Raw genomic sequence first — 18,930 nt, 5'->3', positions numbered from 1 at the left:
CGCGCGGGGTATTTCAGAGCGTAATTACTTGTACACCCAGACTCGGAGTAACTACTTAAAATTTAAAGAAACTTTGTTTCCAGACAATCCACTAATATTATTAATTTCTTTAACTGACAAAAATGAATGAAAACAATAAGTTTGAAATTTTTCCATCCAAAAGATGGCGGATTTAATTTGGTTCTTCACAACGGATTTCTGTACAAAGAGAAACAAATAATCAAAAACGGGCATTTACTTCGATGCGTAAATGATGGTTGCCCAAGTCGACTTGCAACAAATTTAGAAAAAAAGCAAATTATACGAAATCCATCGGAAGATTGCCACAACCCGGAGTTTTGAATATATTGCCTACAAAAAAATTTAGGCAACAATTTTTAGGCGCGATTAAAAATGATCCCTTAAAAAAAGTTCGAAAATTTTATGAACGTTTTGACAAATTTAAAACTTCTAATGCATTTCTGCCAGTATTTCATACTATTCGAAGTGGCCTTCTTAAGCATAGGCGAAGGTTTTTGCCCCCCAGTACCAAGAAAATTTGGACGACTTTTTTTTCCAGAAATTATGCAAAACTTCAGATAATCGAGATTTTCAACAAGAACTAGGAATTGTTATATTTACAAAAAATTCTTATATTACAGAAAAGCCAAGTTATTCTTTGCGATGGAACTTTTAAGACCGCCCCAAAATCTTTGAATCAAATTCATATAGTTTTGCTGTTACTTCGGATAGGAAAATACCGGTTTTATGGGCTTTATTTGCTGACAAAGTCTTGACGTTATCGCTTATTTATATGCATTATCAAGCAAAAAGTTTTTCTTGAAGAGAATTTTCTTAACCAAAAATGATTTCGAGTGATTTTGAAACTGGATTTATGCCAGCATTTATAGCTACGCTGATGATTATGGTTGTTATCTCAATTCTACTACAGCTTTATACCCAAAATTTCAAATTCTTGGTTTATTTGTAGCTTACAAATACAGCAAACTTTTCAAACTGTTTTTACGCAAAAATTTGATTTTTGCCTCCTGGAAACGTTACTACTTACTATAACTTTTTCAAGAACCCCGGTTTATGCCGCATGGTTTTTGACAAGTCGCCTAGCTTCTTAAATGTTTCTTGAGTACTTTGAAATTTTTTTGATTTAAAAAATGTAATGATGTGGATTTTCTACAATCTTTAAGAACCAAAAAGGTTGCGAAAGTTGGCAATCTCTTTGGAATCGAAAAATAGCGCAAAACTATCCTCCTATTTGAATATTTTTTCAGGAATTGAAACAAAAACAAGAAAAATTATACTATGAGCAAGGATTAATCAATTTGTTAAAGTATTGGAACAGCATTGGTGTTATTTGTCAAAACTTGGAATAAGTTTGCTAATTCTGTTTTCATATTACTGTTTCGCCTAGTGTCGACTTTTTGTTTGTTGAAAATTTTTGCCGAATTTCCGCGATTACGTACAACTATGCCGACCTAATACTATGCCGACGTTTAAGAGTGCCGAAAGTGAAACAAGAAATCTTTCTGTGAATTCAAGAGCATCTAAAGTAAGTTTTAAAAATTTCGGGGTACGCTATTCACATGTTCGGTTGTGATAGATTCATATCAAGTCCCGCGGGCCGCTGAGGCATGGCCATTGCCAGCAATTACTACTGTTTACTTAATGTTTGTCTTTCTGCAATTTTCTTATACTAATAAACAATAAGTTATATAAGAATGCCGAAATTGGTTCTCGATTTTGATTGGCCGATAGTTTTTTGCGTCATCTCCGTAAAATTACATGATTGGTTAAGAAATTTATCAAGATATTTTTTGAAGAGATTTTCGGCACTCCTGTAATTGTCATAGTATTACTTCGACATAGTTGTACGTCACCAAATTCCGCAATTTAAATGTTCGCCTAATCGAGTTTCCGCCTAATATCCTAAGCCCCATGCTGAATAAAGCTTTTTGTTGCGGAAGTTTGTGGATAAGTTTTTTACTTTTCTGTCGGAGTTATTTCAATTGTATTGCTACCTCATGTTGTTTTTGTAGTTGCTTTCAAATAAAGCGGTTTTGTCTTTTGTTTTATTATTCTGTGTTTGTTGGTTGCTCTCGAAAGAAGTTTGAAGCAATTATGATAAACTTGCGGGTTCTTAATTGCTCTCAAACCAAGTTTAGCAATGATATAACTCCTGTCGGTCTTTTTTATGCGATTTTTCGCTTGACCGATTTTTCGTCTGACGCTTTTTGACTTTTCGTCCTCAAAAACAGGATAAACAGGTAGCGCCAGTGGGCATTAAGTGCGCTTAGAGCCTTTCAGCTCTGTTTCAGCTCAAACTGTTTTGGAGACTTATACTTATGCTGTGAAAGGCGGTTCTTAGAGGATGAAGAAACCCCCACTGTTGACCCCCCCCCTCCCCACTATTGCCCCCAGCGCCCCCCCCCCACCACACTGTTGCCCCCCACTGATGCTCCTCCTCACTCTCCATCAGCCCACCGGTGCACCACTCATCCCCCCAACCCCCGCCCCCGTGGCTACTGACGAAAAACCGATCGCTAAAAACTCACAATCGATCGCTATTTTTCACAATTTTTTTTCAAGCTTTTTGAAAAAATTTGTCATTTTTTGAGTTCTTTTAGTCCTAGGTGTCAAATAACCTCCTCTAGAGTTACTGCATAGTTTCTAGTGGCAGTGGAATGGTTTCAACATTTTAACATCAAGAACTTTATCATTTTTTGACAAAACGTGCAAATTTTTTCAATTTTTTTTGACATTTATATTTGTTATTCACGTCTCTCCAGACTCAGGGGCAAGGAAACGTCCTTAAGGATCTAATGATGAATTACTGAAAAAAAAATTATTTGCCATGGAATAGCTTTCAATTTTTTATATTGCAAATTTTACTGATTTTTTTTAATAAAACTTGCCTTTTTTTTCAAGTTTTTTGAAAATGTTTGTCGGTTTTTAGATTTCTCCAGCCTCAAGAGCCGAGGAAACTCGTTTAGGGTTTGAAAATAGGTTACTAAAAATTACTAAAAGTATGTTTTCTAAAAGTAATAGAATGTTTTTCAAGATTTCAACGTCACGAATTTTAGCATTTTGTTGACAAAATTTGCATTTTTTTTCAATTTTTGAAATTTAGTCATTGTTCAGGTCTTTTGAGCCTCAGTGGTCGGAAAACCTCGGTTAGGGTTCGATAACAAGTTACTGGTACGTTTATCTTGGGCATGGAATAATTTTCAACTTTTGTTATCACAAATTTTAACAAAAATTTAGTTCTTTCAAGTCTTTTGAACTTTTCTTGTCCTTTTTTTAGGTTTCACCAGCATCAAGAGGCACATATTCTCCTCTAGCGTTATATTACCGAATAGCTTCTAGATTTAATAGAATGTTTTTCAAGATTTTTATATCAGGAATTTTTCAAAGTATTTGCACTTTTTTTTAAGTTTTTTGAATCTTGAATTTTTATTTTTTCCGGCGCAAGGGTCCTAGGGACCTCCTCCAAGTTTTAATGATATGCTATCGCAAATTTTCTAAAATTAATGAAGTGATTATCTATTTTTTAATGACTCCAGATTTAGCAATTTGTGTGATAAAATTTAATTTTTTTTCAAATTTAAAAATTTGTATCATGTTCCAAGTTTATGAATCTTTATGAGCCAGTGAAACTATTTAAAGCTTAAAATAGGAATACTGTATAATCTCTTAAGACGGTGAAATTGTTTTGAACGTTTTAATATCTTGAATTTTAGCAAGATTTTGTTAACGTTTGCGAGTGTTTTCAAAATTTTTGAATATTTTTTCCTTTTCTTGGTTTAACGATCATTACTTGCCAAAAAGCTTTTCAAGTCTTGCAGACGGGTTACTTGAAATTATTCCAGAGACAAAAATTAGTTTTGAACATTTTCACTCTGAAATCTGGAAGCTTTTCTTTTAAATTTTGCAATTTTTTGCAATTTTTTAAAACATCAGATTATTTGATTTATTTACTAACAAGGCTAGAAAAACTAAAAGTTGCGGAGTCAACCACTCGCCGGTCGTTTGAGAGCAATTCGCCCGACGTTAGTCGGTTATTTTTTTTTGTAAAAATTTTTTTTGTAAAGCTCCCTTAAAGCTTTAGTAAACTACGTGTACGGTACAGCGAAGCTGCTGGGGAACGTTTGAGGAGTCGGATGTTATTGACCACCACCCTCCTTTTATTGTTTCTCCAGTTTTTCTCACTTTGAAGTTAGATGTGAGCTGAAGTATCTAGCTACTAACGAAGCCAGCCGCTTGTGAGTTCTTTGAGAGCAATTCGCCCGACGTTAGTCGGTTATGTTTTGTATAGTTTCAGCCAGCGTTGGACTTATAAGTTGGTAGGTTTTTAACAATGGCTAGCTTAAATCCATTTTGTTTGTTAGATATTTACTCCAGTTTGGACCCGAGACATGGGATGAAGAGCAAAGAAACGTGTTTCTGAGTGCATTCACGCTCTTGGCCGAGTTCCTCAGTGCCATGGAAGTTAGTCTAATCTCAATTCCTCCTCTTATAATTTTAAGTGGCAAATATCAGATCGGAGTTTTTCGGGATCTATTCTGTTTTGCCACCCCCCGCACTTTTGTGAACGTATATTTTTTTACGCCTACCCCCCAGGAGCACGTGCTATTTTCTTACGTAGTAACGTGCTATATAACAACATAAAATTTGTAACTGGGGAGGGGGTGCGTAAAAAACATGGGGGGGGGGCAAAACAGAATAGATCCGTTTTACATTTTTTCCCGTGTTCAGATTTTAAAAGCCTGTGTATGCAAACAAATGAGCATTTTTACATCAATAATTGTCTTTGTTGATTTCAAAGATGTGGGAACAGCCATTATAAATGATATACGGGGCGGGGGGGGGGGGGTGATTTAGTAGTTTTATAGTTTCAATGCTATTGAATTTTTTACTGCTTTAGGAAAATAAGATGCCAGCCGAGATGGATAAATTGTTTTGTCGGGCTTAATTTGCAATGCCCATCTTATTTCCTGAAGTAGCTGCAATCTAAGCCCTCGCCTCATGTTATTTGACAGCTATTGGTGTGAAGTTAGCTGAGTATATTTTAGAATTTGGTGTCAGTAAAGAGAGAGGTGAAACATCACATCGAAGTGGAGCCAGAATGGGAACCTGCGATGCGATTGCAAATAACCCTGGATCGAATTCTCTCTCGAATCACACAGATTGCCTCAACTGATGCCATACTTCTGGAACGGTCCATAGCCACTGTAGCTGCAATCATGGCCAGAGAAAGGTCCTCCAAAGTGCTGTTGGAAGAGAAGGTCCTTTTTGGTATTCAAACCAACTGTATTGTGAATCCAGTAGAATCTCATTCTATCTCAATACACCTTCAGTTAAATCGTATGCTGGCGGCACTCGCTTCGAACGCCTGTCACGTTTTTCCAAAGGTCTATTTTGATTGGTCCACGAAGCTTCGAAGTCTCCTTGGGAGTGTTACGACTACAAGATTGATGGAACCGTGTCTACGCGTGGTTGTCCTGGCAGCGCAAGTTCTTTACGCCAATATGTGGAAACGAAACGGGTTTTCATTGCTAAACCAAGTCCATTTGTATCACAGAGTGTCCGGCCGAGTTCACATGTACAATCAAGACATAGCGATGCTTCAATTATGTGCATGTATGTGTTCTTCGATGAACGATTTCCTTATAAATGTGTTGAACAAGTTCCACTCAAAACTGCTGGACTGGTTTGAAACCAGACAAGAAGCGCGAAAATCTCTAGAAGACTCTTCTAAGACGTATTTGACTCTCATCGAAGAGTTTCTCTATCTCATAATCGTAATTTTGTCTGAGAGACATCTGGTGCTGGCTCAGAGTAGTGACTTGAATGCTAACATCCAATACGAGCTTCTCCATTTGCTATTGCTTGGAATCTGCTCTCATTCAGAAATTGTCAAGAAAGTCACACTGGTAAGTGATATATGTGTTTATGAAACACAATTTACCTCTCCATCGACACTTTTTATAAATTGCTCTCGAACAAAGTTTGAGGAAATTATTTTAAACATGTATTTTTTATGCAAAATTTTTGCTTGACTGTTTTTGCGCTTTTGTTCTAGAACATTCTTCTCAAGTGCCTTTTTCACGCTTCAATTCTTCATTTTTGAGTGATCTTAATTGCTATCATTGTTTTTTGCTAATATAAAATGATTTGCTCCTATTAAAAATTTCCTAAGCTACACCCTCTCTAAAGTCAATTTCCCACGCCTGTCGTTCGAGAGCATTGAACCGACGTTAGTGCTTCTTCGACGCTTCTTAAAAAATATACAGCAATGACTTTTATTTATAATAATAATTTAGTTGCCTCAATGCTATTTAAATAACAATTTTATTTTAATAAATCAATGAAATAAAAAGCACCAAGGTGGACGGTAAATAAGCAAGTTCATGCCTTTTGGTACCGCCCGAATAGAGAACAAAGAGACTTTGACTCACCTAGATATGAGAGAGACAGAGGATGAAAGAAAGGCAAAAATGGAAAAAATCGAAAATAGAAAAAAACTTTTTGACCGCTAAACTTAACTAAAATTTTACATGTTTTTCTTGCATATTCCTGCCCCTCCCTTTATTTAATTCTCCCCTTTTATCCGTACGGTCAGTCAAACTTGGCTAGAAAGATGGCACCTTGAAGAAGAAAACAAATGAATGGGTTTTAAGAGATGCCCAAGTTCATGAGCTTGAGAGCAGTCGGTGTGATTAATTCCCGGGTTGATCATCATACACAATTCTTAGTAGTCATACTAGGTCATGTATGATTCCTAGTATTCATACAAGGTCATATATGATTTGTATGATTTCTTAGGGTACAAAATTTTGTCATACATACGTGAAAGTTAGACCCTATTGTACTGGGTCCCTTTTACAACAGTTCCACTTGGTTAAAGCCTCTCAACAGCTCAGTCTTTTTTATTCTTTCAACGTTGTGAACATATCGGTTGGCTGAAACGGCTGAATAAAAAGTAGGATAAGCTACAATTTTGAAGGTTCAAAATCTGGTCCGGATTTACTGGACGTTGCCTCTTGTGGGCAACAAATTTTGAAGTATTGAACTGATTTTCAGACAGAAGAGATTCAAGAGATTGATGAGAATCTGCATGTGATTGCCAACTTCAGTGTCCAGAAGAAGAAATTTGAGCCGAAAGAGGAAGCTGTGGCTGGTATGTTTAACCCTATGTGCTACCATCTGTCGAAGGCCGAGCTCGCCACCATCGAGGAAAAGATGCTCAAGGAAAGAAAGGATGCAAATCTACCTGAATGTATGTAATACCTCTTCTTTCGAGTTCCAGAAGAGAATACCCTTCTTAGCTGCGAGCGAAACTTGTTGAATTGTAATATAGACAATGTATAGTATTGTTCTACCCGGGGTTGTGTGGTAGAAATATGATTCGACTACTTATTTTCTTGGGGGGGGGGGGGGGGGGGGGTTTGAAGGTTGGGGCGTCTCCAAAAAATAATTTTGGTTTTTTCTCGGTGTGAACTGTTTTTTGTTCTTCTTACCGACAGACTACAGGCCTCATTATTGATTTTTAGAACTTTATAATGCTTTGTATTAATAGAAACGGCTAGTTATCAGGCTATTCAAATCATTATCAGTACAGAAACACGCACAAGTTTGTTCATGCAAATCAAGTATCTATTCTGTCCCCGACCCCGAGCTTAGGCGGCATATAACAGTAGTACCAAACCTATACACCTGAGGCCACTTTTTGGCACATTTTACCCAAACATTTTCGATCATGCACGTGGATGAAAAGCTCTTGGCAATTATTCCCTGTATGTTTGGGTTGTTGCCTGAATATGTAAAAGACTTATCTCACCTCCTTTTTGAAATAGAAGATTAAACTTCTTTTTCATGATTTATTTACTCAAACTCCGCGGCTCGACGGTTATCATGTCTATCTCCTCGTCAATATTTCGTGAGAAACCAACCGAGTTGGAGTTGGGCAGCTATCCCCTATTAGAGCTGTTATTGTCTCAAGAAGTACCAACGAAGAGATACAACAACCTGCGACTGCTACGCGCAGGAGCTTCTTGTGAAAATAACAGCTCTAATTGGAGATTACAATGACTTTTTTCTATTCCTGCTTTTGCTGTAATGATTTAGATGTCAAGACAACGTAAATAGATGTATGCAAAAGATGCTGATGGAGTAGCACTTTTAAACAGGTCCATTTATAAAACTTTGTGGTGACTTAAAACAGAATGTTGTGTCTTTAATTTTTTAGATGTTTGTTATCAATAATTTATTGTTCGTTCTTATCATTGCTTTATTAATTCAATATTTTTAATTCTCTCAGAAGTAATAAGAAATTAATAGTTCAAAGCCGTCCTTCAATAAAAAATATGGTTGGTTTGTTTTTCATCTCCTCCGAGTCAATAAATAACCGTCAAGAGACATGATTACCGTCGAGCCGCGGAGTTTGAGTAAATAACCCACAAAAAAGAAGGTACCTCTCTATTTCAAAAAGGAGTTGATATAAGTATTTTACATATTCATGCAACAATCCTAACATACAGGGAATAATTGCCAAGAACTTTTCATCCGCGCGCATGATCTTTCTTGTTTGGGTAAAATGTTTCAAAAGTGGCCTCAGGTGTATAGGTTGGTTACTATTTATAACTTTGTTGCCCCCTGGCGCACGTGCTATTTTTTGCATAGTAGCGTACTATAACAAAGCATGAATTAATTATAGCTGCGAAGCTGTAAGCTGAGCGTAGCTATATTGCGGTGCTCTTGGTTTTTACAACTCGAAGAGGAGTATTGGTTTTCTCTCGGTCTTTTTTTTTACAGGAAGTAGATTTGTTCACGCGGCATTTTGACCAAAAAGCGAAAGTGAGAAAAGCTGTCTTTGTGAACAGATTTTCGCTAAGCGAGAGAAGTTTTTTGATCATGCGCTGCGTTTAGTGAATGACTTTTTGACTTTGAAAAGTAGTTTTTGACTAAATGGCACATATAGATAACCGTTTTTAGCCGTTTTTTCGTCTAAGTGGCCTTTTTTTTGCTTTTAGTTTGGTTTCTTGTAGAAATAGATTTTATTTGGTACTATATTGAAATGTCAACCTCGGAAATTGATGCCACTGTGTTTTGCAGAGCCTGAAATTGCGTTTCAAGTTGAAAATTGGCACATATTTCTTGATTTTTTAGTTATTTTTTGGCTTTTTTCTATTAATTTTGTTTTTGTACAAATATACATATGCTAATCCGATTTTGGTATTTTTTCCGATTTTTGTCAGTTTTTTTGTTTGAATTTTGGTTGTAATTGCTAGAAATAGTCTTTTTGTGACACATGGGGGACTTTAATTTCGTTTCAATAAAAATTCAGTCATTTTTTGGCGCTAAGTTTTTGAAAAACTGTTAAAACTTCTTCATAAATGCAGTCTTAAAAGTTTTTTGACCATTTTTTTTGCAAAATGTTTCAATGTTTCGTATTTATGAATTCTGCTTTTTACTTTTTTTGTTCTCTTCAGGGGGATAGATCTTCGTCTCGGATGACTAGTTATCTTTTCTATTCCTTGAGATCTGAACAATGAAATGTATTCGTTTTTCGTGAATTTTTTAAATTGATTTTTCACTTTCAAAAATCATGAATGTCTTTGTTACGGTGTTCCTTACATTGTGCCCATGCTCTTCACATTCTAGTTAGTATCATTCTAGCTTTGTCCTGGCACCTACATTTTTTTCGGTATATTGATTTTTTCAGTTGTTAAAAATGAATGATTTCAGCTTTTTCTTAGATTTTTGTCATTTCTTTGGTTTGCATATGATTTCATTCAACATAAGGCAGTACTGAGTGTTTGATAGCTAACCTTTTCAAAAATTGCCACTTATGACTATTTACTGCAACTTTCTTCCGGCCTTGGTATTAATTTAAACGTTTTTTTGCCTTTGAATATTCTTCTGCTTATGTCTTTTCTATGATCCATTTAATTTTTGAATTAGTATAAAATCATGTTGTCTAGCATATGTACAACAAGAAACAAGTGTGTGTTGTTTTTTTGTCTCATCGACAGTGATTAGAAATGTAATTTTAGGTGTTTTCTGATTATTCATTTTGAGCTTTCGTTTTTGAAAAGATTTAACTTAGTTTCTAAGATTATTATCTGCCGTTTGCTTTCGCGATCTTCTTCCGATTAGAATCATGAATTATTTGAGGGCAATTAATAACCTTGTCAGCTTTTTCAGACTATCAGGTTTTTGACCACCTTAATTATTTTGGAATTTTTAACGTTACCAAACTTTTTCAATAATATAAAATTTTGCTGCATTTTGTTTCTTTTGTTGAGTGGTTTAAGTTTCACCAATTTTTAGAGCAGACCTGGAGAGGTAGTGAGTTAATGGTTTAATACAAAAAGTAGTGGCTTCCCCTGCAATCACGGTTTTGTTAGCGAAGTTTTGACGCTTCGAGTCGCTTCCGGAATTCTGCCGGCTATATTCTTAAGGTTTTTTTTTACCGGAAGTACTATTCGTTCAGGCGATGTATTGACCTAAAAGCGAAAGTGAGCGAAATTGCCTTGTTAACTAATTTTTTCTGAGCGAGAGAAGTTCTTTGATCATGCGCTGCGTTTAGTGAATGACTTTTTGACTTCGAAAAGTAGTTTTTGACTGAATGGCACATATAGATATCCGTTTTTAGCCGTTTTTTCGTCTAAGTGGCCCAGTTTTTTTGCTTTTAATTTGGTTTTTTGTAGTAATGATTTTTTTTCGATGCTGTATTGAATTGTAAACTTCGGAAATTAATACCACAGTTTTTTGGAGAGCCTGAAAATGCGTTTGAAGTTCAAAATTGGCACATATTTCTTGATTTTTTAGTTAGTTTTTGACTTTTTTTCCTATTAATTTCTTCAATTTTGGATCTTTCAGCTGTGTTTTTGTCAAAAATCAGTTAACGTAGCAACTTTCCTTTGACAATTCATATACTCAACGCCTCTTTCTCCCTGGATGTAATTTTGTGTTTATAAAATTGTACATATGCTAATCCGATTTTGGTAGTTTTTTCCCAATTTTTCTGTTTTTTGTAATTTGAATATAATTACTAGAAATAGTCTTTTTGTGCAACATGCGAGACTTCAATAAAAATCTATTTTTGGAATTCATTTTTTTGGCCTTAAGTTTTTGAAAAACAGTTTTTTTTTTTCATAAATGCAGTCTCAAAAATTTATTGAACATTTTATTCTGCAAAATGTTTTAATATTATGTTTGTTTGAATTCTGCTTTTTCTTTTTTTTGTGTTTTGTTCAGGGGGTGGATCGTTGTCTTGTTGTCTTTTCAACGTCTCGAACGCTGAACAATGAAATGTATTCGCTTTTCTTGATTTTTTGTAACAAACAATAACTTTTCTAACTTTCAAAAATCAAGAATGTCTTTTTGTTACGGTTTTCCTTACATTGTGTCCATATTTATCACATTCTTGTTTGTATCATTCTGGCTTTGTCCTAGCACCTTCATTTATATTCGTTATATTGATTTTTTCAGTTGTTAAAATTTGAATCATTTCAGCTTTTTCTTAGATTTTTCTCATTTCTTTGGTTTGCAAATGTTTTCATTCAACTTAAGCCAGTACTGAGAGTTTGCTAGAAAACCTTTTCCAATTTTTCCACTTATTACTATTTATTGCATTTTTCTTTGGGCCTTGGTATTAATTTAAAACGATTTTTGGCCTTTGATTATTATTCTTTTGCTTGTCTTTTTAGGATTAATTTAATTTTTGATTCAGTAAGAAATCTTGTTTTCTAGAATATATACATAAAGGAAAAAGTATTTGTTGTTTTTGTCTTAATTGCAGTGATTAGAGATCTAATTGTGGTGGTTTTTTAATTTTTAAATTTGACCATTCTTTTTTAGAAAAATTCAGCCTAGTTTCTAAGATGGTTTTCTGCCGTTTCCTTTCGCGATGTTTTTGATAAAAGAATGATGAATTATTTGAGGAAAATTGATAGCACTGTCAGTTTTTTCAGCCGGTCTTGAATTTGACCATCCTCATTATTTTGGACTTTTTTAACGTTACCAAACGTTTTCACTAATATTAAATTTTGTTGCATTTTGTCTCTCTTGGTGACAGTGGGTTAAATTTCACCAATTGTGAGATCAGACCTGAGGAGGTAATGAGTTAATGATTTAATATAAAAGGTTATGGTTTCAGCTGCAATTAGGCTTTTCTGTGAACTTTTGATGCTTCGAGTCGCTTCCGGAATTCTTCCGGCTATGTTTTTTGTTTCGTCGTCTGACGCTTTTTTTTCGTTTTACATTTGTTCACACAGCAAAGCTGAAAAAGTCAAATTTTCTGAATGACTTCTTTCTCTCACTAACGGCATTTGCGCGCGTGACGTCATTTCTCACTCGCTTTAGCGAAAGTTTTTAGGTTATTTGCGTGATTAGATTTTGATTATGCGTGACTTACCTCACTCAATAAAATGACTTTTGCACTTTAAAACTTAAGTTTAATTTGAATTTGTTTAAGGTCAAAGGAACTCATATTTGAAGTAAAGGTCCCTAATAAGAAGCTTCTGTGGGATGAGTTTTAACAAGCTTTATTAATTTATCGATGAATGTTTTTTAGCCTAGTTTTTTGAGCGGCGTCATTTTTTTTTCAATTTAGATCTGTATCTGTTTCTATCTATTATATGGCACGCATGTCTATTCTTTCGCAGCTATTCCGGCAATCTGCCGGCTATGTTTACGTATATAAAAACAGTGGGGGAGGGGGAATGAAACAGAATCACTTAACAATTTAACAATACTGTGCATTAAACCCGATGTGAACTGACTTTAGATATATCTCCACCAACACTGCAGCCGATGAAACCAGAACTGAGAGGCATATTGAGCATATTCGATAGTGATGTTTTCTTCTTTATCCTTCACTCTCTACTCAGACAGGCTCTTCTCATGTCCGATCGTTTCTACTCTGAGAACATCGTGCATTATTCTGTTTACTTAATCGCCATGGGCCTTAATGAAGAAGCTGACCAAATCAAGAGAGACTTCGATCCCAATGACAAAGGGCCACAACTTGATTTTGCCCAAAAATGCTTCGGATTTACCGGTTCGTCTGGTCGAGATCAACCGAACTCGGTGGGGGATAATATTGGGTTTTATCTGCAAGAGTTGTTGAAAACTGACGGCCGGGTTGACAACTACAAACCTCTGATTCAACATGTAGTCGAGAAACAACGTGCTGTTTGTGCTATGCGGGCCAAAATGAATGAAAGCGAGGCCACTGTTTCGCCCATGGATTGTGAACAACCCTTGTCGACAGTAAGTGCTAACAGCTCAGGGGTGGAGAACAGTGCAGAGAAGAACAGAAAACGACAGCGGGAATTGGCGAGAAAGACACGGGAGCTAGCCATGGCTCAGATGAAAAGTGCGCAAGTTGCCTTCAAGATGATGCATTCAGAACAGCTGGACGAGATAGCGACTGCAGATCCGAAGGAACAATTAGAAGAGTAAGATTTCAAGGAACTGTTCCTCCTCCTCCTAACCCCCCCCGCCCCACCTACCCGAATTCTGTTAGCATTGTGATAGGGTTTCTGGAGTTGTTTCCGTCAAGACTGAAGTCGTAGATAATTTTTTTTAGTTTCTCGCAAAAATGTTTTAAAGCCTTATATTAGGGAAAACAGCTCAATTTGCCCGTAAGTATTGAAACGCCTAATTGTGCCATATTAATAATCGAGTTTCTTCAGCATGAAATATTTTGATGAAAAGGTCACTAAACGAAAAGCACCATAACATTAAGCTTCTTCCTTCATTTGATTAGGTCGAATTATTTGATTCATTTAAATTTCCGCGCAGTTTTTAAAGTGCCAGCTACTAACATATTTTCCTATATGCAGTGCCAGATTTTAAAACTTGTAAAGTTCGTATTTCAAGCTAGGCCACGTTACTCTGCTTTAAAATTCTGACATCTGGAACCGCTACGTGGAGCTCGACGAATGTCGGATGACTCAGTGACTTGAATCAGTCTCGTAACCTAAAATTAATATTAATTTGCAATACAGGTACAAATCTAACACTTCCATCGTTCTCCTCGGAAGCGGTTGCAGTGAACTCAGTCTGCCCAAGCCAATGACAGAAGCATGTTTGGTGTGTAAATCCGAGGAGTTGCAAGAGGATCCATCGCCCAGATCACCATCAACATCCGGAACTCACGACTCTCCGAACAACTTGTTATCAAAGAAGCTTCGTGATGACAAATCTACCGTAGATTCTTCATCCTCTACAGCAGAGGAATCAACGGATAACTTCATGGCTCAAATTGTATTCATACAGAAGACTACAATATTCTCACAGTCCAATGATCCCTCCATCAAGTTGCCAACTGGCGATGAGTTGGATAAGTATGACCCTGTGCCACATATGGCTACATGTCCCTGGGGGTCTCTGGTCAGCTCATGTGGACACCATTTGCATATTGGATGTTGGCAAAAGTGAGCAATTGTATCATAAATTCAGTAATTTTCGTCAATAATTTGCATTTTGCTGTTGTTTTGAGCTGGGGGCGTAATCTGCAACATTTATGACGCATTTTTAGAGTAATTTTTTTATAACATGAATTATTACGCTGAAATTATGAAAATTGTAAACTTCATTTTCGATATCGCGAGAAATATCTATTGGCGCCTTGACAAGCATTAATTCACCTTGGTAAAGAATTTTGCAGATTGTTGAACATTACCGCGAAGTTTGACCAGTTCTCAAAAAAATTCAGTACTGTGGTTGGCATTTTTTTCGGAAAGTGTCTGAGTACTCTCGCTTAAAATTTGTAGCAATCGTATCAGTCCTGGTGCGATTTCCTGTGGTCGTTTTTATGCGATTTTTGGCGTGAACTATTTTGTCCTCAAAAACGGGATAAACAGGTAGCGCCTGCAGAGCATTATGTCGGTTATTAATATCCGCCCTCATCTTCTCAGCCGGCTATTATAGCGCTCCTATTTTTTTTTAATAGCCACCCTCATCTTCTCAGCCGGCTATTATTGCGCTCCTATTTTTAATAGCCGCCTCATCTTCTCAGCCGGCTATTATAGCGCTCCTATTTTTTTTTTTACTTCGTCGAATAAAAAAGTTTTTCGCTTTACCTCATTTTGCCGCTTTTTCAACATTTTGCGTGATATCTTTTTGACTTCTCTAGACTAGTTTCTCTCTTCTCTCATTCTGCTAAAAGTGATTTTGAACATCAGTTGCTCAGCAAAGCAATTCAAAATGAACAGAGTCAGTATAAAAATTGAAGTCAGAAGTAGAAACGGGATAAACCCATAAAGCCCAATTTTAGATGCCCGCTATTTGAACGTCGTTCCTATAAGTCTTAGTTACCATCTCTAATGCTTATTGGTATTGATAGTAGCTCCTGTAGCCTCTCTCTAAGAAACAGAAGTACGTTATCTTCAACTACGAAATGCCATCAAAATAAATCGCACTTAAAAAATGTTTTTGTACAAAGTTCTTTTTTTTCAATATCTTCTATTCTTTCAATCCCAATCATGCTTATTGGAATCAACGGCGGCTATTTTCCGGCAATCTGCCGGGTATGTTTTTTTTACTTCGTCGAACTTTTTTTCGCTTTACCATTTTGCCGCTTTTTCGATATTTTGCGTGAAATCTTTTTGACTTCTGTAGGCTAGTTTCTCTCTTCTCTCATTGTGCAAAAAGTGAATTTGAACATCAGTTGCTCAGCAAAGCAATTCAAAATGAACAGAGTCAGTATAAAAAATTGAAGTCAGAAATAGAAACGGGATAAACCCATAAAGCCCAATTTTAGTTGCCCGCTATTTGAACGTCGTTCCTATAAGTCTTAATTACCATCTCTTATGCTTATTGGTGTTGATAGTATCCCCTGTAGCCTCTCTCTAAGAAACAGAAGTATGCTCAACTACGAAATGCCATCAAAATAAATCGGACTTAAAAATTTTTTTTTGTACAAAAATCTTTTTTTTTTCAATATCTTCTATTCGTTCAATCCCAATCATGCTTATTGGAATCAACGGCGGCTATTTTCCGGCAATCTGCTGGGTATGTTATTTAACTTTTCGTCTTCTAAGCGCAGCAATTCATCGGAACTGCTGAGAACATATAAAACCATTTTGTAAAAGCGCAGTTTTAGTAGAGGGCAATCTCTTTCCATCCCTAACTCCGCAAGCTTAACCACTCCACCTCGGGACCTTATGATTCCAATTCGCCCACTCTCTCCTACCAGCGCCACTCAATCCCATCCCGCCCACACAAGTCACCTCCTAATGATTACTGCTAGCCTTCCTAAGCCCTAGATTTCTGCTACCCAAGTATGTCGTTGGAGGACAATCGCCGCACGTTAGTGCATCATGTTTAATCAGAATTCTGGAATCATAAGCCGCACGGTTGATCTAAAATTTCTGCTGATGAGTTTCTAAACAATGTTTTGTCATAGTTTTGGATTCAATGTAGTTAGTTGCTCGTGAACAAAGTGTTAAGCAATAATTAAAAATATATTTGTCTTCTTCAATCCGTCGATTTCACTGCTCTCGAGTGAATTTTTCAAACAACTGATATAATTAATAGCCGCTGTCAGCCTCTAGAACGGCTATTATTTAGGCGCTCTCCGTTTTTACAACTCAAAGAATTTGAGTTGTATTGGGGCACTGTCTTTTTTAAGATCTGTTCACACATTTTAATGATTTTTGAAGTCAAATTGGAGTAGTGACTTTGGTCACGCCGAAACAGGAAGTGGAGTGAAAACGTGAGTGGTTTTGCAGCGTGAAATTTTTTGAATCTAATTTTTAAGTAGAGTGAGAATAGGGTGTTTGAACAAAAATTCGTTTTCTCGCTAGTGGTTTTCGGTTCAAATGCGGAAGTTTCACTTCGATTTTTACTGTTTTTTCGATTTTTTGGATCGGATTTTTTTTTCTAAATGGTTTTCTCAATTCATCCGTAGTTCATTCTAGGCCTAGTTTTTATGAACCATTTTTTTTCTGGCTCGTGGTTTTTGTTCACATGCGGCATTTTGACATTGATTTTCAGTTTTCTTTAAATTTCTGTGATCTATTTTTTTGCAATTGGTTTTCCCAATTCACTCATTATCTGTTCCAGCTCTAGGTTTTGTTTAGTCAACGAAAATTCTTTGAATTGTACTTCAGGACATGTCGTGCTATGTTTTTTTAAATTCGCTTTATCTTTTGATCACATTTTTCGTTTTACATAAGTCACAACTTTCACGTTTGACTTCTGACTTACCTCACCCACTGTTTTAGCTGAATCGTTTTTAAATTCATTCATTCAATGAATTACGCAAGATAGTAGATACAGTCAAGGTAAAATGAGCAAAATCAAAACAGACGGGATAAACCGATTAAGCCCGGTCATCAAGTCATTGAGAATTAGGTTATCAAAGTTCATTAGTGTTTGCTAGCTGACATTGGTATTAAGCTTTTTATCTTCCAGTTTAGAAGCTGAATTAAGTATGGTTTTAGAATCTGACCGAAACTGCACGCGGAATTAGAACACTTTTTGACACAGAAAAAAATAGAACAAAATTCTTCAAATTATCTGTTTTTTCTGTTCCGATCCCGATGTGCATCAAGCGCGTCAACGGCGGCTGTTTTCCGGCAACTTGCGTGATATGTTTCAGAATTAAAGTTGCTACCGAAAAAAAGCTTATATTCCACTAAGATGAGTAATTAATATTCCACCAGTTTGTCATCTTGGAGATCACGGGTTCAAACACTTCTATGTTTGGAAATTTTTTGACCATAAAAGTTCTCTAGCCTACACTACCTCTGAATTAAGTTTGTCAAATTGTTTGTACAATTCTTCTGCGTTAGCTATTCTATATGTTGCTACATATTTACTGAAATGTTTCAGTTTTTAAGATTGTGATTTGTGTTTTGTGTTTAATAGCCGCACAGCGATAGCTGGGACTATTATTGGCCTTCTCTTGGTTTTTTACAATTCAAAGAATTTGAACTGTATTGAGGCGATGTCTTTTTTTAAAATCTGTTCACACATTTTTATGATTTTGGAAGTCAAATTGGACTAGTGATTCTGGTCACGCCGAAAACAGGAAATGAGTGGTTTTGCGGCGTGAAATTTATTTGCTCTAATTTTAAAGTAGAGTGAGAAAACGGTGTTTGAACAAAAGTTCTCTTTCTCGCTAGTGGTTTTTTGTTCACCTGCGGAAATTTCACTTCGATATTCTGTTCGATTTTTTGGATCGGATTTGTTCTAAATGCTTTTCCCTATCCATTAATAGTTCATTCTAGGCCTAGTTTTTTTGTTAGAATCAATTTTATTTTTCTCGCTAGCGTTTTTTTGTTCTCGCCAGCGGTATTGTGACATTGATTTTCTGTTTTTGTATCTGATTTTTTGAGAAATGTTTTTCCCAATTCATTCATAGTCCGTTCTGGGTCTAGTTTTTTGTTTAGTCATTGAATATTCTTTGAATTTTACGCCAGGATTTGTCCTTCTATGTTTGTTATTTCGCCAACATTTTTCTTACGACCATATGTCACAACCACTTCAAATCTGCTTTTTGTTCATTCGTTCATGTATTTTGAACTGAAGTGAGTGCGTGACATCATTTTTTTGCTCTTTGTGGAGCGAGTTTTTTTTTGTTCATTCGCGTGATGAAATTTTTGGTTACACGTGACTTACTTCGCTCACAAAAATGACTTCCTCACTTTGAAATTGAATTTTAGTTACTTCAATTCAAAGAGATAAGGTCAAGAGAATGTGTGTCACTCTAAATTAAGGTTATTTGAGAGCAGCTAGTAGAAGCAGCATAATGTTATACAGATTTGTATTCATAATATAACATCTCAATTATCAATAAATAATTTTCATTTTTCGTCTGTTTCCTATGCTATCTGTTTGAGACTGCAGATCTACAAAGCTATGTGGCTATTTTCTGGCAATCTGCAAGCTATATTAACATGTTCACAGATTGCTAAA

General features: G+C 35.9%; 1 protein-coding gene across 1 annotated transcript in view; it reads left to right on the top strand.

Moving 5' to 3' along the window:
• Positions 1-4,358: 4,358 nt before the first annotated feature.
• The window catches only part of LOC142357113 (E3 ubiquitin-protein ligase UBR2-like), a gene marked incomplete at its 3' end in the record, with an annotated part of 36,974 nt that continues 22,402 nt past the window's right edge, over positions 4,359-18,930 (top strand). The window contains exons 1-5 of the mRNA XM_075408807.1: positions 4,359-4,482; positions 5,067-5,927; positions 7,078-7,273; positions 12,788-13,460; positions 14,013-14,441. Of these exons, the coding sequence (XP_075264922.1) occupies positions 4,477-4,482; positions 5,067-5,927; positions 7,078-7,273; positions 12,788-13,460; positions 14,013-14,441 (2,165 nt within the window). The remainder of the gene's footprint in view (positions 4,483-5,066; positions 5,928-7,077; positions 7,274-12,787; positions 13,461-14,012; positions 14,442-18,930) is intronic.

The sequence above is a fragment of the Convolutriloba macropyga genome, unplaced genomic scaffold (genome assembly GCF_964194025.1).
Source record: "Convolutriloba macropyga unplaced genomic scaffold, txConMacr16.3 SCAFFOLD_1539, whole genome shotgun sequence".
NCBI classification, from domain to species: domain Eukaryota; kingdom Metazoa; phylum Xenacoelomorpha; order Acoela; family Convolutidae; genus Convolutriloba; species Convolutriloba macropyga.
Note: the sequence above shows the minus strand (reverse complement) of the source record. Positions and strands in the feature narration are given on the sequence as shown.